Genomic DNA, 24,957 nt, shown 5'->3' with positions numbered 1-24,957 from the left:
TCTTATTGGTCAGAAGGCCAACAGCCTCTTTTAGATCTGACAGGATATGACAGTAATTATCCGCCTGGTAGCAGCTGCATACATTAGTAACAGACTCACTTTTACCCTTCAAACTGTTATTGGTAAGTATATTAGACTGATGTTGGCCAGGAATCCCCTCCACCCGGCATGGCTAGTTCTAATGGTGTGAGACTGCTCTCGGATTGACATTTCTGCTCCTACTGATTCTGCATCTCCTAACACTGCAAATCTGGAATCAAAGGGTGAATTACAACTAAGTTGTCTTGGGAGCTGTCCACATTTCCCTGGGGTGGATCACTGTGTGCAGAACTACCGTATTATATACATTCACCAATTGATTGTCGTTCTCTTGTCCCACCTCTGTCGTGACGTGAAGCTCAATTACACGATTTGATGCAGGCTCCTTGAAGCCCAAGGTACTAACAGGTTTGCTATTGTCGCCCCCTTCCGGTTCTGCCTTCTTCTAGATTTTAAATGCATAAAGTGTCCTTGTTAAGTCCTTATTACACAAGATGGGGATAAGGGGTATTTAGCTAGCTGCCCTTTATTCTACCATTGTGATACCTAAAGGATCTTTATCTATGGTATCTATTGCGCAATTTGATGTAGTAACCCTTCTTAGGGGCCCCTTATTTCTACCATCTATATCCGAGAGGAGATATTTGATTTTTTGTAATTGGTACATTCTTATGGGTTCAAACATTTAGTACACTTTTTTGGGGAGATGTTGGTATTCGCATTCCTCTCTGACATGGTGCTCAGGCGTTGGTTTATTGGTCAATGAAAGTGTGTATGTGGGTAATATCAAACATGCGTTAATAGTATATCTAACAAATGATCCAATAATCCAGTGATAAAAACAGATGTACAACGCAGTGATATGAAATGCAAAATACCAGCTTGGGGGTTTTTAAAACATAAAGAAAAAGAAATATAAGAGCACAGCTTTTTAAAACCTAAGCATTGCTATATTTTCAAAGCGGTAAAATATAAAATTTCATAAGGCTAAAAAAAAAACAGGCAATCAAAGCGGGGCTGTATAAATGAGACAATAAACAAGATTAACAAGTGCGACTATTAAAACCGCTTGTAAGAAAGTTCAGTAATTTTCCAAGGTAACTTCCTGAGGCTTTGGCAAGATAACAATAAGTAAAGTTCATATGATGATGGATAAGTACAACAATGGAACAATGTTTCTCCAGCATGGTGGGGTCTGTGGGGTCTGGCATGGATTCACACGCTCATGAATATTCCCAGTCATCAGGCCGGGAATCCTCGGTAAAAGAAAAATCAGTTTCAGTTTTGTTTCTGAACTGTCTTTCTCCTAATAACCAATCACTGGTCTCTGGGTCATACTGCCCCCAGCCAATGAATGCCTTCTACCTAAGCCCCTCCTCTGGCAGCCATCTTCAGATTTTTACCGCACGTTCAAGTTTTGGGAGTCCTCGTGCATAGCTCTGGAGCTTTTACTGCATATTACGTTTTTCAAAAGAGTTTCGTATTTCTCGGTCAAATTGAGCCTCAAGCTCCACCGTTTCATCTTCCGATTAACGGGGACCCGTTTCGGATTTCTCTACGCCCCTCAAGGGTGAACTTTCATCGAATTTCACTTCTTGGAGGATTCCAGAAGATCTTGGAGACCCACCCCTCGTGGTCATGGCCGAAGACAGGAGATTCAACGCCTCTGTTTAGAATCTGCTCAGGATGTGGACTACAGAATGTCTTCAAGGAGGATGGGCACTCCCAGTGCCTCTACTGCCTGCACGCAGATAAATTGCACGTCAAAAAGGCCTGTGCGTTCTGCAATGACATATCCTCCCGGACCACGAAGGACCATCACAAGCGACTCGCTGACTGGCTGGAGTCGAAGAGCCCGGCGGCAGGTTAGCCCCGGCAACATACCTCTCCCAAGAGGAAATCTGAGCGGTCTTCTAAGACCTTTGAGGGCACTCCGGCGACGGGAGCCCAACATAAGGCAAAGCACTGCGAGTCCGCGGCAACAGGAGCGCCGTTGGTACGGGCTCCTTGGCTGCAAGGCCGGGCGCTGCATCACCAACACCATCAACCACGAGCCAACGCTCCGACTCGATGAAAAGGAAGTCAGACAACCCGGGTAAGCTTCTGGAGAAGGCCTGGTCGGTTCTGACCGAGAGAAAGCCAAGGGGGAGCGAGGCGGTGGCCACCCCCCCCCACGGTGAAGGCCTCAGATGCGCCTAAGGTCGTGAAGGCCCAGATTCACCTGCTAAGGCTTCGATTGAGGGAGTGGCAGCATCCCTGGCGAAGACCGCAGAGGTGGCCCCAGTGGAGATTGTCCCCAAGCCAAGAGTTTCCCTGCCCGGCCAGAGGGAATGGTCTTTCACGCCCATCGATAAGACCCCCGTTAAGCCCCTGGGCGAGAAGAAGGGGGTGGGGGCACGATAGTCCTACCGGACTCTGATATCTCCTCCGAGGACGATCTTTCAGGCCTCAAGTTAGTTCTTGACAAGCAGTTCGCCGAGGTCAGAGCCTACGGGAAGGACCCCGACGAGGCGGACATGGAGAGCAACGAGGGAAGCGGTGAAGAACGGCAGATCGCCGAGGAGCCAGAGGACACTACGCTGCTGTCGACGCTCCCATCGCAACCGCTGCCTCCACCGACGAACAGGTCGCAGGACCTCTTGCTAGCCTTGCACACCCTGTGCACAGACAAGGATGCCTTTGCCTCCTGCGGACGATCCACTGGTGCCTGGACCATCGGGGAGCCTTCCGTACAAACCAAGGCGGATCCATCCACCCCCGCCCTTCCATCCTTCACCTCCATCGAGGGATGAGGCGGAGACAGAGACGACGGGGACGGACAACGGTGGCAACGATGGAACTGATCTTCCGTCGCCCCCACCCCGGGCATATGCTCCTGACCAAATTGGCTCCTTTCATGCCATGATCGCTAGGGCCTCAGAACTTTTTCAGCTATTCCCCAAAGAGCAAAAAAAGGAAGGATTCCTTTATCAGCGATGAGAGGCCAAGAGAAAGACTGTTCTCTCGGTCCCGCTGTTGGACAACATCTGGGACGAAGAGCTGGCTCTCCTGAAGAACCCATCCTCTGCCCCGGCGAAGAGAGACCGGTAAGGGAAGTAGTACCGGGTTCCAGACTCTGCACCTATGTGCCTCAGAGTGCAGCCGTCCCCGGATTCAGTGGTCTCTGCGGCGGCCAAGAAGAAATATGCTGGGGGGACTTCCCCACCAGACAGCGAGGGAAAGAAGCTGGACACAATGGGACGTCGGGTCATCTTGTCGGCAGCGACGACCATTAAGGTGGCCAACGCTCTCGTTATCGTGGCCCGCTACGCTAGGTAGCTATGGTTTCAAATCGCCCCCCTCCTGGACTTCCTCCCAGACAACAAGAGGGCAGAAGCCCTTGAGATCTTGCAAGAAGGTGAGGTGGCTTTGGACCACGCCATCACGGTGGCCACGGACATCGCCGACACTGGTTTCCGCCAGATCGGCAACAGCGTTTGCCTTCGCCGGCATGGCTGGCTCAGGGCCACCGATTTCTGTCAGGATGTACAGACGAGGGTACTGGACATGCCCTTCGACGGGAACAACTTGTTCAGCAAGGCAGTGGATAAGTCACTGCAGGCCATCAAGGCATACACCGAGACTGCCAGTGCCTTGGGCACGCTCCATCAGTGACGCCCATCCTTTCGGCCCGCCGGAGGCAAGTCACAAGGTGCCTCTAAAGGATTCAGTGACAGCTCTTCTTCATACCATCAGGTGGCCCGTTCTTCGTCCCAGGAAGCCTACAGAGGCCGCCGCAAGGCCGGAGGACATCGTCATCATCGCCAAGGGTCCCAGAGTGGTAAGGCCTCAGCAAAGCAGGACTGAAACGGCCGTGACGTGGTGCCCCCACCTGAGCACCCCAGTGTTAGGCCGGCTGGCGAGCTTCGTCAGCATGTGGAAGTCCATCTCCACCGACCGTTGGGTGCTGGATGCCCTGGACCACGGACACACTCTGGAGTACCAAGGGAAGTGTCCCTGTTTTCCACTGGTGGCCAGGAAAGAAAACCACATTCCGCAGCTTTTGCTGGAGGTGCGAGCAATGGTAAAAAAAGGGTGCATTAGAATTTGTCCCATAGAGGCTCCGGATTTTACATGCGGTACTTCCTTGTGCAAAAGAAGAATGGCGGTTACATAAAATCCCAGAAGTTCTGGATGGTCAACCTCCAGCACGTGCTGGGACAGCTGGAGGAAGGGGGCTTCCTGTTGCTGGACTTGGAGGATGCCTACTTCCACATCCCCATTCACAAAGGACATCGGAAGTTTCTGCGCTTTGTGGTCCAAGGGCAGCACTACCAATTCAAAGCCCTCTCCTTCTGGTTGAAGTCGGCCCCAAGGGTCTTCACCAATTGCCTGGCACCGGTGGCAGTGCGGCTGTGCCTGCAGGGGATCCACGTCTACCCATACCTGGACGATTGGCTCATCCGAGCAAAGTCCAAGGAACTTGCCGTCGGACACACAGCGAGGACCGTCCACCTGCTCACGGAACTGGGGTTCTCGATAAACTATGCAAAGTCCTGCTTGGAGCCATCTCTGGAAGCTCAGTTCCTGGGAGCCAGACTCAACACGGTGGCGCGCCTAGCCACACTGTTGGAGGACAGGATAAAGGTCATCCTGGGCAAGGTACAACGTCTGTTGACCATGAAGGTTGCCAGGGTGAGGTCCATCAAGTCCCTGCTCGGCATGATGTCGTCATGCATCTACCTCATCCGGCTGTGCAGGTTGCGGATGCGGCCGCTGCAGGAGTTCCTCAATGCCCGTTGGATGCAAGCGGCGGGAAGCTTCGAGGACAAGATCACCCTCAACCAGACTTTCCGTCGATCGATTCAGTGGTGGGGTGCCCGCGTGCATCTCGCGGCGGGCACAGACTTCCAAACCCCGGCGCATCAGCAGACTGTGACGACAGACGCCTCCTTGGAGGGATGGGGAGCACATACCGGAAATCTCCACGCAAGAGTCCTGTGGCTCCCAGAGGAGAGAACGTTACACATCAACTTTCTGGAGCTCTGAGCCGTGTTTTGGGCACTCAAGTCATTCCTTCCTTCCCTCAAGGGCAAGGTGGTGCAGGTCTTTACTGACAACACACCACGATGTTCTACAGTCGGAAGCAGGGGGGGCACCAGATCCCCAGCTCTCTAGAAGGAAGCGCAGGACCCATTGCCATGAGGATGTTCCTGGTACCCTTTCATCTGGAAGGTGTGAAGAACACCGTCACTGACTCACTCAGCAGGGAGCTGCGCGCTTGCCACGAGTGGGAATTTTGGCAGGATCAGGTGGATCTACTATTTCAACGATGGGGCAATTCCCAGATCAATCCGTTTGCAACGGCCACGAAGACCAAGTGCCGGAGTTTCACCAGCAGGTTTCCCCAGCCGGGGAGCATCGGTATGCATTCTCATTCCCCTGGCGCGGCCTGTTTCTCTATCCATTCCCACCATTGCCGTTGCTCCTACGACTCATCAGTCAACTCAGACGGTCCCGGTGCAGGATGATCCTCGTCGCACCGGCATGTCCGAGGCAGATATGGTACCCGGACCTTCTGGACATGTCAGCGTCCCCTCCAGTCAAGCTTCCGGCAGATGCAGATCTTCTCGCCAGGGAAGGAGGCACTATTCTGCACCAGGACCCGTTGTCGCTGAACCTACAGGCCTGGCTCCTGCAGCGCTAGAGTTTGGATGATATGAGATCCCAGCGGACTGCAAGGAGGTACTTGCCAAGGCCAGGGCTTCTTAGACTATTAAGTGCTACAGATATAAATGAAAGAGGTTCACTGGTTGGTGCTGCACACAGAAGATAAACCCTCTACGGATTACGGCCCCTCACACGCTGCCGTACTTGCTGTCGCTGGCCAAGGCGGGGCTGGCTCACTATCAAGATCCATCTGGCGGCTATCTCCTGCTACACTAGAACTCCGGGGCGATCGTCGCTGTGGTTGCAACGCCTGGTTAAGGAGTTCATGAATGGACTTTTCCGCTTGTTGAAGGCTCCAGCCCCGGCGTGGGAACTCCATGTGGTGCGGACTAGGCTCATGGGTCCCCCGTTCGAGGCTCTGCGTTCGGCACCTCTGAAATTCCTGTCGTGGAAGATGGCGTTCCTGGTGGCCATCACCTCCGCACGACGAGTGGGCGAGATCAAGGCCCTCTCCTGTAAGCCTCCGTACTTGACTTTCCATGCAACAAGGGATGTGCTGAGGATGCACCCCTCCTACATGCCCAAGGTGCCGTCGGACTTCCATCTCAACGAGCCCTTGGTGTTAACTGTTTTCTTCCTGTCGCCGCCGGCTCAGAGGACTTTGCACTCGCTGGATGTGGCTAGAGCGCTGAAGTTCTACGTGGACCGCACAAAGAGTTTTCGGAAGACGTCACAGCTATTTGTGAACTTTGGCTCTGTGAACCAGGGGAAGGCCCTCTCCAAGGCCTTCATTTCCAGGTGGCTCTCTGGCTGCATCACGCACTGTCATTGGTTGGCAAACCGACCGTTGCCTGGCCATCAGAGAGCCCATTCGACCAGAGGGATCGCTGCAACTAAGGCGTTCTGTCTGGTGTGCCCCTGCTGGACATCTGCAGGGCTGCTAAGTGGAGGTCGACGCACACCTTCACGAAATTCTATTTCGTCGACCAGGATTCCAGGGAGGAGTCCAGAGTCGGCTAAGCAGTGCTGCGCAACCTGTTCGCTTGAAGGTGAGCCTGGTGAGGAGGTAAGAGATACTTAATGTTAAGTTGTTGAAATGCTTAATGTTGAGCCTTGCCACCTCCTGTGGTTTTATTCTTGTATTCATGAGCATGTGAATCCATGCCAGACCCCATGTAGGAGAAGGAACAAGTTACTTACCTGTAACTGTTGTTCTCCAGCATGGTTCTGGCATGGATTCACATGCAAACCCTTCCCGCCTACCCCTCTGTGGCTCTTCTTAGGGCTACTGCCACTTTACGTGCTAACAAATCTGAAGATGGCTGCCAGAGGAGGGGCTTAGGTGGAATTGCCTGGGGGCACTATGACCCAGAGACCAATTATTGGTTATTGGGAGAAAGAGAGTTCAGAAACGAAACTGAAACAGATTTTTCTATTACCGAGGAGTCCCAGCCTGACGATGGGGAATATTCATGAGCATGTGAATCCATGTGTTAGGGAGAATTCTCTTCAAAGGCTAATTTCCCTTACCTATAGAGTCCTCCAGCAGCTTTGCTGGATTTGAAGGGTTTATTTTTTTCTCCTGGTAAGAGCGAGACCCTTTTTTCCTACTCAGATTACTAGTGTGTGTTTTAGGCTATCTTGTGTGCTTCTGGTCTATGGGGTTTCTCACCCTCATAGAAATCATCTTTTTAACTTGTTTGGTGCACAGCACCTTCCGTGCCGTACCACAGGGGTGTCGTAGTAACCCCCAAACATAGACTCCGTACCCTGGGACTGACTACTGTCTACCAGGCATGTAAAGTCCCCATTGACTTTGCTAGTCAAATCTTGTGAACTAAACCAGTACAACCCATCTTAATATGGAATTACTGGCAAGGGTTAATAGTTTTTCCCTAAAGTTCATTTTCGAGGGGGTACCGTACAGTCCCTCTCAAAGTTTCTGGCTGGTGGCAGTGGTTACTACCATAAATATTCAACCACAAATATTTCCCTATGGGATTTTCCCATTGTTCGAGGCTACCACTTTTACTGACAGCCTCTAACATACCGCCGGTTTATTTTTATATTAACTTTACTCCGGTAGGTTTTTATTGCCAGAACTTTGATTATATTTCTTTCTCGTGTCTTTCTCTATAATCCTAACCCAGGTTGGGGATCCTTTGTTCGTCCTTTTGGCGGGCTTCTGCACAGAAGCCCTCCTCTCGGTGCCACTGAATCTTGGGTAGACGGGATGTGTGGGAGGGGGAACCCTGGTCAGGGTTGCCTACGCAACCCAAGTCGCACTCTGCCCTGATAGGCTGGGGGGTTCTCCCGCCTGGAGAGCCACGCCACTGTGTGAGTGACAGCAAGTCTGTATGAATGGGAGTTTTGCTGCATAAAAGCAGGGTCCTGAGGACTGGAAGACAAGACGTCGCCACTGGAACTAAGAAACCGAAGAGGAGAGACGCTGAAGACATCTGCAACGACTGAACCACCGGTGAAGCCCTGCTGCAGATCCTCACCACTTTTCTCCAACAACTTGAGAAGATCTTCCTCGAAAAGAGTCTTCCCTTGAGCTGGTGGGGTCAACCAGTTCACCAATCGCCTTCCCAGACCTGCCTTGGTCGAATCGCCAGTGCCAAGCACTAGGAGACCGGATAGCTAGCCTCCCGTCCACCCGGACCGCGATTTAAAGGAGTGTACCTTTTATTCGTTGGGCAGCACCACGGCTATCCCTGGGCAGTGCTGTGACTCGAACCATGACGAGAGCCTCTCTTCCTCTTCTGGATCTCCCGAACTGCAGGAACTGCCAGGAACTACCGCAACCGCAGGGGCCTCTTCTACTTTAAAGGTACATTGTTCCGCCAGGCCTCCCGTTTCGTTGGGTATCGCTAAAGGTGTTTTAAATCCTCTACTTACCTACTGGGTTGGCCGCCCCTATCCTCTCACATTGTCTTTCACCCTCTGCAACCACCTTTTAGAATCGTTAAACAAAGACGTGCCTGCAGCTTCTAGAACGTTTTGATCCTGGGCACCTTGCCTTGTACCATTGACACTGGCACAGGCCTATTGACTCTGGCTAAATCTGTTACAACTGCCTTCTGTACATTGATTCTCACCTAGAAATGCGTTGGTGCACCTAACTCTTATAACCACCTTTTCCTTACCTCTTTTTAAACTTGCGAAGTGCCATTTTGCTCTGTTTTCACCTCAGTATTGCATATGCTAAAGTACTGCTTTGCCTAACCTGTTCACAATCTACTTGGGAAGTGTTGCTTGTGTGTTAAAGAGTCTAAACCTGTATAGCTTGTCCTTTCCCTCCCTTTTGAGAAATTCTTAGAGTGCCATTTCTGCTTGGTTTTCACTGTGCCATTTTGCTCAGTTTTCACTCTTGCTCAAACTTGTCTACAATTTAAACAGGGAGTTGTGTATACTTTTCTTGACTGATTTAACTTGCTTTAATATTAGTGACTTGTGTGTGAACCTCAGAGTGTGTAAACTAAATATATATATTCTTTTTGATACCAAACTTTGGTCAGTGTTTCCTTGTTCCATAGTACTGTAGTCCTAATGTGTAAACCCTGAATACTGCTCATCTCCCTCTTGAGATAAGTCTGACTGCTTAGCCACAGCTACCAACTAAATCTTTGTGGTACAGACTGATACCAAAGGGGATTTTCTTGCATATACCCGTAGTCTTAATTTTATGTAGTGCTCCCTAAGGGAACTGCACAGGATTCTGCCTAACACCATTCCAGACCCATGCTGGAGAACAACAGTTACATGTAAGTAACTTGTTCCAACTGACCCGATAATGTCCAAGCAGTAGGGGTGGTAACTCCAAGAGCGAGGCACGCTCGACTGTTTAGAGTACCGCCATAGTCTGTCTTCCCTCTCTGTTGGCACCGCACCAAAAATCATTATGCTCACCGGTAAGCCAGCTATGCTGTCTTTGATGGACCATCAGATTGGCGTGTTGATCCGGCGTGAAAAAGCTGGGCACAGTGACTTCAATAAGTGAGACCAAGGCAAAATTAGCAACTTGTGTGCAAGGCTGTAAGAAAGATTTGGGTCTCACAAAACCCTGATAACCGTTGTGCCCTAGCACCTGGCAGCGCACCAAACTGCACCCTTAGCCACTGCGGTCCTTGATTTCAGGGCCCCCAGACGCACTTTATATGTGCTGCAGGGTGGTACCAAAATCTGCCATGGCTGTAGAGTAATTCATCTGGCAGCGCACAACACTGCTCCCTTAGCCACTGCAGACTTTGCTTCCAGGGCCCCAGCTCTAATTTATGTATGCTGGAAGGTGGAACCAAAAGCTGCCATGGCCGCAGAGTAATTCACCTGGCAGCGCATAACAACACTCCCTTAGCCACTGCAGACTTCGCTTCCAGGGCTCCCAGCACTAGTGTATATGTCTTGGAATGCAGGACCAAAATCTGCCATAGCTGCAGAGTAATTCACCTGGTGATGCACAGCACTGCACCGTTAGCCACCACTGGCTTCCTATTGTATTCACGGCTCATTGCAGATGCTTGGCAATTCACTCCTATACATACATACTTTGTAAGTTTACTCATCAGAGTGCAGTAGCATGGTTTGGCTCACTATCCCAGCTAATGTCAGACCTTCATTTGTTTGTGAAAACCTTTCAAGGTCAGTCCCTTAGAAGGACTCACTTTCGTTGTATTGATTCTCTACACTGTGACAGCAAGAGTTCAGAGCAGCAGGCCATGACCATCATTAAGCTAGTGCATCATTCCAGAGAGCGTGCATTCAGCTAGTGTGGTGATTTGAAAGGTAAAACATTATGGTGCTCCCTTCTAAAGTACATTTTAACTTGAGTTAATATGTTCAATTCCCTCCGTGATCCTGGATCCAAGTGCATTTTTAGCAGGGAGGATAGCTCTGGGGCAACCCGCTCGCCTTGGAAGCAAGACGACGCATAGCAACACAGGTTTGATCCCCGGATCTGCACTTAGAAACCTTTGGCTATTATGCGCGTTATAAATAACCAATTATACTTTTGATTCAGCTAGCAATTGTAAAATATCTAGCGAACCCACTACTTGCTGCTGACACTGAATTGCATTTTTTATAGTGTGACACCAAAATCTGGTACTGCAAACAAAGTAAGAACCATCAGTCGCGAGTTATGTATTAACAGTTTATTCGCTTCAAGCAGATCCAGGTTCATCTATGTCTGAGAACAGCCATAGAGAAATTGAGCAATTTACATTGTGGTTTGCTCGCCTTTATATACAGTTCTGGTTTGCTGAGGTTGTCAATTTCCAGACAGTATGGCTTCCTGCAATGTATACATTTTCTTCAAAAACATACATATCTCATCACTGCCAAGTTCGCACAAAACAACCTTTCACACTGTTCAAACTGTTCCCAATGCAAGGAGACTTGTGTACCTAATCTATGTTTTGCCTGACCAAAGGTGCATCTGTGGCTCGCCCGTTTGTTTAGAATACCCCCTTCCTGGAATGCACAGAACATGTTATGCATTTGTTTATAATTGGTACATATTTACAGGCCTGTGCAATTAGCTTTTGGAGACGGGAGGCATGTATTATCTCTTATTTTACTTGCACCGGGCTGAGCTACTCATTCCTTGGCAAAACATGTTTTTCTGAAGAGCTCAGCAACTTCCAGGGTGCGATCATTCTAAGCTGCAAAATGGGAAACCCCAAATTGAGTCTGATGCACAAAATGGAGTCGGATGGTAAGCAACAATGTGAGAGCTTAGACTAACAAAAAATTGATGCCATTTCACAAACCTTACTTTTTGCCTAAGTGAACACATTTGGCTCAAACAGCATCATAATCATCTATATCAATGGCCATACATTGTTTGATCTCCATATCCTGCATAATCAGTGCATTAGGCATATTGACAGGAAGACTGTTCAGGTTTTAATTTTTCCAGAGTCGTAGAACAGCAGTTATACAGCATGAAACCTAAAACTGATAGACATTGTATCCAGCAGCAGCAAAATAAAATCACCCCAACAAATATTGCAAGTGCACAGAATATTTTCCTGCCCCAAGCTGTAAACAGATTCCAAGCTCAGGTCCCAATGTCCCAACTACCCTCATCGACATGTATTTTAGATCCCAGTGTGTGTAACCTTGTGATAGCCTGAAACACAGTAGGGGAGGAGTCAGCTATGTATACGCAGGAAGCTGACCCGACCATTTTGCAAACTCCTCCTCTTTCAGCAAGCATGGAATCTAGTACCATTCTATTTTGAAGCGCACCCAGTCTAATAGCTCTCTGTTCTAATGTCATATTGAATAATATATCGGTGGTCTCACCAATACTCGGGCCACCCTTCTAATATCTCGGGAGTTCACTGCTGGGCCCCAGAAGGGAACTATTGCTTTCGACAAATCCCCTAATATTTGGCCAAGCGTGTCGTCATAGATATCCCTCCTAGGGCAGTGTTTTAATATTTCCACAGTTGTCACCCCTGGCAACAGTATGCCGAAGTAACAGGTTCTTCTCCAATCTTTGGGTAACCATGGATACGCTTGTTTCCCACAGACAAAGTAAATGGATCATCCGATGTACAGCGGCCTTGTCTCATTCACCAAAACCACTGTGTGCATTCAGTTGTCATATGTACCCATATACCTAGAACCTTCTTTACTTAAGCAAAATGCTACTTTGTCAGGATTATTGTTGATGATGTATGCTGGAGGAGCTGCATCCCTATTTCATACTGGTGACATTTGAAATGATATTATTGATTGGTATGGCCTAGAATTTCTGTCTTTATGTTTGGTAGAGGCGGTGTTGGTAGTGCTCTTGTTAGCAAAGACAGAGCATCCCAGAGGCAGTAACACCTGTTCATCAAACATATTAATATTTGTCCCATCAAAGTTACCAGTGGTGCTATCATTCCATCTACCAAAATACATAGCCCTAAAGGAAGCATAGCAAGCAGTTGATAATGGGAGAGGATGTATGTACCAACCTAAACTTTTCTCACTGTGTTTTGGGAGGTGAGATCATACCCAACAATTTGTCTTCTTTAGGATCGCACGAGTGTCATTCATCATTCTTATGAGGGTGTTATTGAGATACCCCTCTCTGTGCTCAAGATTAAGGGTACAAATTGTATGGGAGTGCACATGAAAGGGAGACAGGGTAGTCAAGCTCACTGTGGGCAAGAGTGAGCTAAGGGGGTAGGAGCTCTCCAGAAACCATAACACAGGTATTAATATGAGCACAGTACATGCCACAATAATTGACACATTTGTCCTTAGTTGATCATAATCCTTCAAACCTGGTCTCTGCAGTGGCAATACTCCATGTCCTTGCTCCTACGTGCCCCAAACAAAGGCATAGTCTTTCAGTATCTGTTAAGAAGGCTCACTGATACAGGCTCTATAAGTTCATCCGTGTGTGCACCTGACCACGTGTCCAATCTTGCTTGTAGTCTTCCTTTGCCTGCCCCCCTCTACCTCCAGGCGTCTTTGGGGAGTATGGAGGGCATATAGTTGGTTTCTTGTGGGTGCAATATTCTACCATACTTTCCTACTTGCAAAAGGTCCTTCCCTTGGCCATTTCTGTGGTCAAAGGTTATATTGGACACTCTGGGCACAGAGTGATCCATGAACAGGGTGTCAGTATAGGTAGGAGGTGAACAATCTGGCTGCTCAAACTCAGGATCAGTGCATTTGCCGTCACTGAAAGGCACGTACCTGGGGACATACTTGTTCAGAATGTCCTACCCCCTCCTTTACACATCGATCATAGGGTAAAGGCAAGGGCACTCATTTTAGGTGTGCAGCATGAATCCAGCACTTCTTCCCGTCTACTCGAACAGCTGGTTGAGTGGCCTGTAGCACCAGAAAGCGTCCTTTCCAGCAAGCTGCGAGACTGGATTTTTACTCTAAGTCCTTAATTAGCACTTATTCCTCAGGTTGAATGCGGTGACCAGGGCCCACGTATTTATCGGGCAGCGCTGCACGAACCTGTTGGTGAATCAAATGCACATTTTGAGTCAACTGGTCACAATAACCATGAAACAGCAGGTACACAGGAGGCAATAACACTAGGGAGGATGGCGGTTGAGCGCCACTGAACTGCGTGAAACACTCAGTAATTAAGCCATTCATGTCGCTCACAAGCCTCTGGGTCTAAGAAAGAAGAGAAAAAAACTCCCATAAAGGGGTACGAGAATCCTACACAAGAGGGTATATTAGAAACCAAGACAAATCGCTAAAAAGAGGGGAACAAGCAGCATATACCCTAGAGCTGGGTAGAACCAAGAAGAGAAGTGCCAAGAAGGGATTCTATACAGGGCATAGTCTTCCTGGAACAGACACCCAGCCATAGAAAACCAAAGACACAAAGTTATTTCACTGAGTGTGGACCAGGCCTGACCAAGTCTTTGAATAACTGAAGTACACTACAAGCTTAATTTGATCCACAGGGAAGAATCTTGTAGAGTTCAACTATAGTTTGAGTAGAAAATGCTGATAACCTGAGAAGTAAACGCTGTAGACCCACGCAGAACAGGAGACCACTAGAAACCCCAAAATATGTGTCCCCAAGTAGAGATGAACCAACACATTATATCCTAGAACGGGATGGCCGCTGGTTAAAAAAGAGGAAAAGATTTGAGAGTGATATATGTGATGGGTGTAATCTTTCTGACAGAGAAAGCCAGCCAAGAGAGAAAGATCTGGGACAACTAGATAACACCGACCACAACCAAAGGCCAAGGAATTATCGGTCCCTTAAAGTGGAGTTTCCCAGTTGATAGGGGACCGCCAAAAATAGTCTCACCTGTGGAAGAAAATCAAATTGAAAGGGGGAGACAAGATAAGCTTGTGAAATGACCAAAACTCACTCATAAATAGTTCTAGACATAAAGATGTGGAAACACATCCAGAATTCTTAGCACTGACCCGACACAGGAGTTGAAATCTTTCTGGGCTACGAGGCAAGGTTCAGGAACTCTGATTTATCAAAACTATAAGAAGCCAGGTCTGACGAAAACAAGTGGAACATTTCTATTTTTTCTTTACACAAAAACCTGTGATTCAATGGAACTGTGAACGCAGCAGAGAACCTGGAAAATTGATGGGGGTGATTTCCCGTGACATCTGTTTAGGAGGGGAATTGGGGGACATGCACCAATCAACAGCCAGCAATGGTGGCACCCGCTGGGGAAGTCCTCATGGATTTCTTTGACTCCTCTAGAGTTATCATTAATGTCTACCTTAATGGCACTGTCATGGTGCAAGGCCTGCAGGCTAATCTCCTTCTCTTGGATAGACGGGTCCCTCACCTCATCAAGCTCCTCTAATTTCCAGCTGTCCCCTACTCTCCTTCCTTGGCTACCCTGCCCTCCTTTCCTTCAGCCTCTACCCCATCTCAAGCTCCGTCCACACCGCCGCAGGGCGTACCCCTGATTTGTACCCCTCCCCGGAAGGTTTTTAAGGCTTGCAACCTTCTTCATCTAACCACTCTCCACTCTCGCTCGGCAGTCAAACACTCCTCTGACATCTGTCACCTCCTCAAAGAACTTGACCTTGATGTCCCGGTCTTACTGGGACTTGGTTCACGGCCAGCTCTGCACGAGTTTTGACACTCTCCTCCCTGACGGCTACAAGATCCTCTCCGACCCCAGATCCAACTGGCCTGGAGGGGGTGTAGTCTTGACCTTCCCTTCCCTGAGGGGATTCCTGACTCCATCATACCCACTCAGACTTAATCTTCTTTTGAATGCCTTGTCTTCAGGCTCTCTCTCTCTCCTAGCCACACTCACTGTTGCTACTCTCTACCGGCCCCCTGGTCAAATTACCTCTTTTCTCTCCGAGTGGGCAGACCTCTCCTCTTCCCTCCTGCCTCAACCACTCAACTCCTCCTCCTTGGTGACCTCAACATCCATCTGGATTCTCCCTGTTCCTCATCTTTGCTCTTCCGTGACCTCTGCGATTCCCTCTCTATCCTCCTCACTCTGCAGGACAAACACCTGATGTCTTCATCCTCTTGTCTCTCCCTCTCTTCTCCCCACACCACTCCTCTCTCCTGGAGTGATCATTGCCTACTCTCCTCTCATCTTTCCATTTCCTCCACCATGCCAAGCCTTCCTCTAGATTGCCACCCACCTTCTCGCACATCAAGCCCATGAAGCGTGTGTCAGTCGAGGCTTTCGCTGCCACCTTCTCCCCCCCCTCCTCCACCTCTGCCCTGTGCCTGCTCTACTCCTCTATTTTGGCTACTCTTAATGTTCTTGCCCCTGTCATGAGGATCTGCTTGAAGTCCAAAGCCAAGTGTAACTCCTGGTATGACTCTGACCTAGCTACACTTAAACGTAAGTGTAGGGTGGCTGAGAAGAAATGGAGGGCTTCCTGCTCATTCTCTGACAAACTGGCCTGCCGCCTGCTCCAAAGGCAATACCGTCTCGTTTTCCGCTCCAAGAAGAGAGGCCACAATCAAGCCTGTGTCTCTGCGTCATCCAACCACTCGGCCAAACTCTTTAAAATCTGCAAGGAGCTGGCCAATCCAGCTGCAGTCTCCACCCCTCCTCTCACCTCCCAGGCTCTTTGCAATGCCCTTGCCTCTCACTTTAATTTCAAAACCCAGGACATCTTGTCCACCCTCTCCTCTACCAACTCCTCCTCTCACCTCTCCTTCCCGGCTTGCTGACCCTCCCTCGGTCACCCCTGCCTCCCTCTTTCTCCTCCTTTCCTCTTTTCTCCCCTGATGAGGTCGCTAGACAAGTCCAATCTATGAAAGCCTCATCAAAACAGGTCCATCCATGTTCCTCTAAAACCATTAAGGACCATACCGATACCCTCACTCCGGCCCTTGCCGATTTCTGTAGCCATTCCTTTGCCTCTGGATCTTTCCCCTCCCCTCTGAGGCACTCCCTTGTGCACCCTTTCCTCAAGAAACCCACAGCTGATCCCTCTTGTCCTGCTAACTATCGCCCAATTTATATTACTCCCTTTTTTGGGGAAGCTCCTGGAAAAGTTGGCCATCTCTCAGTTTAACCTTCATTCCGACTCTGTTGGCTCCCTCCATGACCACCAATCTGGTTTCAGAGCTACCAGAAGCGCGGAAACTGCTCTCCTGAACATCCGTGAAGACCTGCTCTCCAACCTTGACTCTAACATTCCCTCCGTCCTCATCCTACTTGATCTCACCTCTGCTTTCGACACAGTCAACCATACCATCCTGCTCAATCGTCTCTGTGACAACCTGGATATCACTGATCAGGCTCTGGCCTGGCTGACCTCTTTCCTTTTCCCAGGTACAACTTGGGTCCTTCCTATCCTCTATCTTCCTCTCTACCTGTGGTGTTCCCCAGGGGTCTAACCTTTCGCCCTGGCTTTTCAACCAATACCTGGCAACTCTCACCTATTGCATTTCCATTTCCTGCTCAAACTTCCAGTGCTATGCTGATGACACCCAACTAATTTTCAGGCTTCCCTCAGACACCTCCTCTCCTTCCCTCATCTCTGATTGCCTAATCGCTATTCAAAATTGGTGTGCCGCTAATGATCTTTGTCTAAATGCCAACAAGACTGAGATCCTCCACATTGGTAGACCTTCACAATCCTTTCCCCTCACTCTCTGGCCGGCCTACCTCGGCCCTCCTCCTACCTCTACCTGCAAGGCTAAGAATCTCTGCGTCATTTTTGACTCCACACTTTCGTTCTCCGCACACATCTCTGAAGTCTCTAAAAAGTCAAACCTCTTACTGCACCTCCTTAGAGGTACTCTGCCTTTCCTCTCCTTCCCCCAGAAGCTCACTGTCTCCCAAGCTCTGGTTCTCTCTAGGTTGGACTACTGTAACAGCCTCTTTCTAAATCTACCTGCCTCCACTCTCTGCCCTTTACAACTAATCCAGAACAGGACTGCAAGACTTGTCCTTGGCCTCAAGTCCTGGGATCGTATCTCTCCAGCTCTGAAATCCCTACATTGGCTTCCAGTGCATGCAAGGATTACATTTAAAACCCCCTGTATTGTCCACATGGCTTTCTGTGGCCTGGGTCCAGAATCAACTGTCCCTCCGTAAATATCTCCCCTCTCGAACCCTTCGCTCTTCTACTTATAACTCCCTCAGGGTCAGTCGTTTCTCAAAGAAACTAGCTGGGTGCAGATCGGTCTTCGGCCGGGGCCTATCTTTGGAACAGCCTCCCGACCACCTTGAAACTTGAGAAACATCTTCAGTTCCGCAAGCACCTCAAGACCTTCCTCTTCACTTTTGCCTTTGCCCCCTCTTCTCCCCTGCTGATCTATTCTCTCTTGGCACCGTGCACCTGGCCACCCTCTGTCCTTCTGGGCCAGGTACCTGCTCACCTTGCCTTCCTCCTGCACTGCCTCCAGGCCACACCTTGCAATGGGATCTGTAGCTGTACCCATTCAGTCCCCCACTTTTCTTCTGCACTTAACAGATATACCCTATCTGGCTAATCATGCACTTGCCACTTGCTGGCGGCACTACCACATTTCATTATTTCACTTATTTTTATTCTGTTCCCTCCTGTGTTCTGCACTTTCCACTTCTCCCCCTTCCACGCACTTCCCCCTTTTCCCTTTTCCATGCATTTGCGCGTTCTCAATTTCACTGGGCCTAGTAAGATCGTTGTTTTTGTCTCCCTTGTTCCCCTCCCTTTGCTTGGTCACGCTCTGAAACACTTGTGTACGAGTGCAATATAAATAAAATATATCATAAGCAGAGCAATTATTTGAACTGGTTTTTCTTATAATAGTGGTAGGATCAGGTAAGTAGCCTAGGTTTTGGACACAGCACAGAACCAGTTCATGTAAGACATTCTGATGAGCACCTTTTATTTTGAGTTCTTGGGAATCACTGGCATAGCAATAGAGCTACGAGCGGCACTTTGTTCTCTTTTTTTTTCTTTAATTAAAATTAAAGTGTTTTTGCAAACCTGTCCAGTTGTCTGCATTCTATCTGATCTATCACAGTACCTTTCAATGGCCGATGTGCGCTTTCGCAAACTGGAGTGAGCCAAACCAAATTATATCACTGGCATCCCACTTTCTAGAATTGCACTTTCATTGAGTCAAGTAATTCATTCCCGGGCTTTTAGTATTTAGTCCTTATAATTGGACAGAAATGACTTCACCTTGTAACACTGTTTTATAAAATGATTCTCCAGAATTGCAAAAGGGGTGCCTTGGTGACATAGCCACCTGGCAAACTTTCTCTGTAGGTGCTAAGCTTCTGCATTTCATTTTCAGACATTAGGACAAAGAATAAACTACTTTCAATTAGATTTTCTGCAGTATTGAAGTGACCATAAAGCAGCCTATAGACAGGAGGTTATGGTCTGTTTTACCCTACAATATATCTTTGAAATCTATCCCTTAACGGTTTACAGCACAGTCTATTGGTGGAACATTTTATTGCTCCAAACTCTAATGGAAGTGAATTTTCAGTTCTCGGCGACTCTTCAATCATTTGCATTGAGCAACACAAGATAAGATACCAGAAAATACAGTCTGCTTTTACACATTTTAGAAATGCCGATATGCCATAGTAACAATTCCATTTGATGGTCAGTTTTGTTGATCAGAATTACAAAGTGTAGCTATGCATGATACCTGTTATTGTGGCAGTATGTGAATTGCAAAAAACAGCCAGAATGCAGGGCCAAGAAGAACACCTGAGGTTTATCCAGTTGATTAGTAAGGCAGACCAAGAGCCAGGACACCTTGAGAGGGGAATTCGTTTTTCTGTCATCAATGATGAAGTCTGATACCTGACTCTGCCCCAAGGCATAAACAGGGCACTATTACCAGAGACTTAGGGGTCTGACCAGAGTGATGTGACCTGTTAGGCAAGATTGTATGCAACACCCTGTGGGAGACTGCAACAGCCTTGTCCTCTTGGCAATAGCAACCCAACCTTTGGTATAGGTCTGTACTACACAAGTTGGTAGATTGACTGAGTAGCCAGGGTTATCTCAAGCGGGGTCAATGCGAGCTGTAGGGTTGCAACATAGTTTCACAGTGACAAGTATCCAAATAACACTTACACCCAAGGTTTCTTGATTAAACAATTATTTATTAATTTAACAGTCAGTTTAGTAAGCCTTCTTTAGAAGGGAGCAAATATGTAACACTTAAATACACTTCAAAATACACACACTCATAATAAATCAGTAGATGCCCTTTTGCGTTGGCACACAGACACTTCCTACACCCTGAGTCAACCAGTAACTAGGACACTGTGAACAGTGATATATCACTGGTACATTTAGAGCAATAGTGAGTTTGGTGTCAAAAAGGTTAGGGAAGCAAACAATGGTTAACAAGTTTCTCAAACAGGTAAGCACTTTTGAACCCCTTAATGTAATGTAGATTAACCCTTTCCAGGCTATACAAGTAAAGCTTGTATGACTTTTTGGAGGGAAAGATCAAAACATAAAGCCAGAGGTTAGAAGAGTCTTCAGGGAGCCATGACAGCCAATGTTACTTGAGCAAAGTCTAGGGGAGCTGAGGCACTTCTTAAAGGTAAGTAAAAAGTCTTGCACAATGTTATAGAGAGTTTTTTGTACACAAATTAATCACTGTTGAGCCACAAGCTAGGAGGCGTGTGGAGGGCAAAGCTGCAAGCAACTCTGCAAAAGGAAGAAAATGCAAGTCTCAACTGAGAGCAAGCAAGCTACACAACAAGTACCCCTTAGTTCACAGTACCTTAGGTCTGAAGAAATTGGTTCCAGCTGGCTTCTGTTCCTTTTGTAGTAGGTCCTGTTGTTCCTTGGCCTCAGTCGTGGGGACAAGAGGGAGGACGTCTGGGGACTCGTGCACTACAATTCGAAGAACAGCAGCGGCAATGGTCAAAGTTCAGATCAGCAGCACTTTGCGGTTTCAGCTTCTCGCGAATAGCACCACCGCGGTTCTTGGACACCTTGTGGACTTGCGTTGCTTCTGGTGTCCAGCACTCTATTGAGGTGGCTCAAGCTTGGTCATCCCTGCTTCGGTGGAGTCCAGAGGATCTTCCTGGAGCTCTGGTCTGGCTTAAAAACAATGCACTTGATTCTGGTGTTCCTGACCCTGGCACTCGGTTCCTGCAGCAGCAATGGAAGTACAGCCAGCAAAGAGAGGATTTCAGGATGAGTTTGGGTCGATTGGTCCCACCAACTCAAGGGGAGAAGTTGTCCTTTGCAGGGCTTCTCTAGTTGAGGCGAGTTTCGGAGCTTCAGCACTGCAGCAGGGCTTGCAATGCTGCATGAGAAAGTAGACAAAGGGGATACTATGTAACCCCTCCAGCACTCTATGTAAGATAGCGTGTGCTGGGTCTACAAAGTTACACAAGATAAGTAAAGTCATTTTCACTTTACTGCTCTTGGAAACAGTGGTTTAACCAATATAAGGTATTTAAATCTTTGGGAAGTCTAAAAGACTTCCCTGTACCACTGCACTGAAGTTGCTGGGTGTCGCAATGTAAAAAGATGATGCCTATGGAGTTTGTCAGACTCCAAAACCAAAAGAAACACTGTTCAAATAAAAGAGAAATACACGAGAGAGTGGGAAAAGGTCTCTCTCTCTCCAGGATAAAAATTAAAAGTCCTAAAGTCCAGCAAAAGAGCTGGAAGTCTCTAAGGTAGGAGGGAATTGGCACATTTCTGAGAATTCTCCCTAACATGGCCTTAGAGATATTGCTCAGAAAGAACTAAACCATTGTCTATTCCATCTCCACAGATTCTAAATGCAGTTTAGCGAAGGAAATATGTATTGTAATGCTACTATGTCCTACGGTAATACTTGTATGTTCCTGTTGAAAACACTACAGTAGAACAGACACCACAGGCCCCCAGTGTCGGAGGGAAATCCTGCAGCAAATTGGGAGACAGAAACTTGTTCCGGCAAGAAGGAAAAGCTGAGCGGCATTTGTGGTCACTGATCCCAGCTCGAGGGCCAGGATCCTCGCAAGCAATTATGAAAAACATACCAACAATAAAAAGATTTGGAAATGCTCACTGTGAAGAGGAGATGAACCATGGAAGTGGGCAGGCCCTCGGGAGTCAAGGCAGCAAACCGAAATAGAGCTAACTATGTGCATAGAGCATGGAGGCAGGACTGCTTCCTCATGTTTAGTTGTTTGCAGATCTCTAGCTGTTTTTAAGGGAAATGGACCTGCAACAGAAGGGGTAAAAAGGTTATTAAATCTACAAATATGTGCGCCCCAAACAGAATAAAGAAGTTATAACTTTCAGAGAAGAGGAAAGAAGATGAGCAAATTTGTAAGGACAGGTAGGGAGCAATATGTTGAGCAGCAGGAATAGGAGCTGTAGCAGGAGAAACAATCCCACAACAGCCAACTGCACGAGAATAGCTGGTTCTTATGCCTACTATTTTTGGAATCTCCATAGCCCCAATATCAAGATTGCTAGCTTACCATGTGGGAACTAGAGTAGTAGATGGAGACTATGCTTGAAATGTGGAGTTACTACTCAATTTCCAGAACTGCTCTTTTCCTGTGGAAATGGTGCAACTCATTGCACAGTTGATCTGGTCATAGATAGACAACCCAGAGACCTTAGTGGTATCTAAATTAGCACCCACGACAGAGTGTGGGAAAGGGTTTGGATCCACCTACTATTCTGCCGATGCTTTTTTTTTAGAATATCGTGGGCGTACTCAACCTACCACTCTTACCAGATGTCGAAAGAAATGGCCCAGAGCCTTTAACACCTTAGCAATGAAGAGGAGGGCCTCAAACGACAAGGAGCTTTCTTCATTGAATAAACAGGGATTGGTCTATCAGGTAGAGCTGGGGGAAAAAAAATAAATTATTGGCTCCCTGAGCTTTTAACAGTGGACCTTGCCAACTCACCCCTTTCTGCAGCTCACTCGGGTCTGACAGAGACACAGTGACCATTTTTGTCAAGATTCTATAGGTCCAGCATTTATACTGAGTGGTAAGAGAAGACTGTACTACCTGCCCTATGTGCCAGACAATGTATATGGTCAATGGCACAAAATAATGCAGAGCAAATTGGAGGGTTTGCCCAAGACTTGTGCTTTTGGTGTCTGCTGGAAGGCTTAGCTTAGAAATTGGTAGGCAAAATGTGCGAAGAGTGGAAAAAAATGACTTTTTGGGGCCATCTTGTGAGATTAAAAGTGAACACACCTGGGTTCCTCTAACCACAGTGCAATGAGCTATAAACAAAACAAAAAAATTATAAAGCCAGTCGCTGTTTCCCAACTGCATGCCTTTTGGTGTCTGGCTTAGAGCATTCTTGTGTATCTAGCTCCATTAATGACGTATAAATTAGCCGTTTTTTTTCTTCAAATAAGTGACTGTTGTGGCAATCGATGTTTATTGTGGCCATCTGTAATGCAAACAAGGCACTAATTGTCAGTTTTATATTTTCCTACAGGAAACTCACCAGGAGTTGGCGGAAAAGAAGCAACTTCACGTGGTAGAGTTTCGCAAGGAATGTGGACCTCTCCCCCTGGTTGTCGCCTCACCTACAGGAGAGGTCCGGAAAGAGGGGGAGCCAGAGGATGAGGTTCCAGACACGAAACTGGACTGGAATGAAGTGAAGGCTGTTCAGGGAATGAAGCATTCAGTCTGGGCGAATGTCAAAAGAACTATCTGGTAGCCAGATGCCTGGCAATGCAGGACCCATGAAATGAATGCCAGTGAGCACTAGGGCTGCATATAGAGGAGTAAGTCCAATGCTTGATTTGTCTGAAGCAGCAACCCGAAAAACCCTATTTTGTCAACCATTGAACATTATTTTTAATTGCATTCTGTAAAAAAGATGTGAAATGTGTTTTTGTCATCGTTTGTTGTCTTCCAGCACTGGAATAATAAACTTGTGTTGAAGAGTCTTCTCTCAGTATGATCGTTTTCATTTAACAATATATTAACTGTACAAGTAACAAGCAAGACCACTTTTAGTACATGTTTGCATAGTCCTATTGGAAAGACGCATCATGAAAATGTAATCCCGTAGAAGCAAGTCTGCAGACAAAATCAACAGACCAATGCCTGTAACTCGCAACAAGTAAACATACAACATAGCTTAAGTAGGGGGTATCATCCTAGTTCTGCATCTCCATCACTTTCATCAGCAACTCCCTTGAAGCATGTTTATATCCAGCCTAAATCCTAACACTATCACATATGAAGTGCTCAGTTAAAGCCCTGAAGGTCTAATTAATATGACAGACATTTTCTCTTGGTGACCTTATTTTTCATAGGATGAATTAATATTTGGAAAGGCTTGGCCAGACAGACCTAACCAATAAACACCAATCACGTAGAAGATTATTCTGTGCATTATAAAATACAACTACACGCACTCTTTCACACTCCAATTTGAATTAACCATGGATATAATTCATAAAAACATTGAATAATAAAAGGTTTTGCTAATATTTGTCTATGCTATAATCACGTTTTATAGACCCTGTCTGAGGGTTGTATTAAGTGCTTTATTGGCCCGGAAAACCGAGTTAAAGGCCAAAGCGCAGCAAGGGCCTTTAATGATGTTCACAGGTCCAAGCGTGCAGTCTTTATTGTTATATCTGCATCACTCTTTTTTGTATAAAATATATAGAGGTTGTCCGTACATAAAATGATATGGACAGGTATAGGGAATTTGCTGCGGGTACGCTGGGCACTACTGGTAGCCCTGGAATGTAGCACTCTTAACTGACTGTGGCCTATACCGGTTCGTGCAGACTGTCCAGTGATGATTGAAAAGCATGGTATCCTTGGGGCACCCAAGTCGGGCTTTATAGCTCAGCATGGGACAGAAATCGTTGTGCTGGATCTTAAATCCACCTTGGCCAGCATAATGGATTGTGGACACCCAGCCCTGCTGATGTTGTTAGACCTCTCGGCGGCCTTTGACCTGGTCAATCACTCCCTGTTGGTCAGTAGACTCAGGGACTAGGCACATTGTTCTCCCCAGGTGGCTCAATGGGTCTCCTCTTTTCTCAGGCCACGTATCGGTAGAGTGGCAGTTGGTGAGGCCAGCTCGTCTTCTACCACTGACCTGTGGTGTTCCACAGGGGTCATGCATTGCCCCCACACTGTTTAATATCTACATCAGACCCCTGCTTAGCCTCCTGGAGCACCTGGGCATGCAGTATACCAACTACGAAGATGATACTCTGGTCGCCTTCGAGCTCAGAGGAAATTACACCCAGGACTGCGAATGGCTGACAATTCTTTAGCCCTCAATAGAGACAAAACAGAGTTTCTTGTTGTAGCCTCAGGCCCGCGTCGGAAGAAACTCGATCCTACCTATAATGGTTTAATA

The 24,957-nt window shown here is 47.5% G+C and overlaps 1 protein-coding gene across 2 annotated transcripts in view; it reads left to right on the top strand.

Annotated features, from left to right (window-relative positions):
* Positions 1-23,518, top strand: part of MRPS5 (mitochondrial ribosomal protein S5) — an 804,837-nt gene extending 781,319 nt beyond the window's left edge. For both annotated transcript variants that reach the window (XM_069606860.1, XM_069606861.1), the window contains exon 11: positions 23,062-23,518. In XM_069606860.1, coding sequence (XP_069462961.1) covers positions 23,062-23,286 — 225 coding nt within the window. In that variant the 3' untranslated portion in view covers positions 23,287-23,518. The remainder of the gene's footprint in view (positions 1-23,061) is intronic.
* Positions 23,519-24,957: the final 1,439 nt, after the last annotated feature.

The sequence above is a fragment of the Ambystoma mexicanum genome, chromosome 4p, assembly GCF_040938575.1.
Source record: "Ambystoma mexicanum isolate Mex_15411 chromosome 4p, UKY_AmexF1_1, whole genome shotgun sequence".
Taxonomy (NCBI): Eukaryota; Metazoa; Chordata; class Amphibia; order Caudata; family Ambystomatidae; genus Ambystoma; species Ambystoma mexicanum.
Note: the sequence above shows the minus strand (reverse complement) of the source record. Positions and strands in the feature narration are given on the sequence as shown.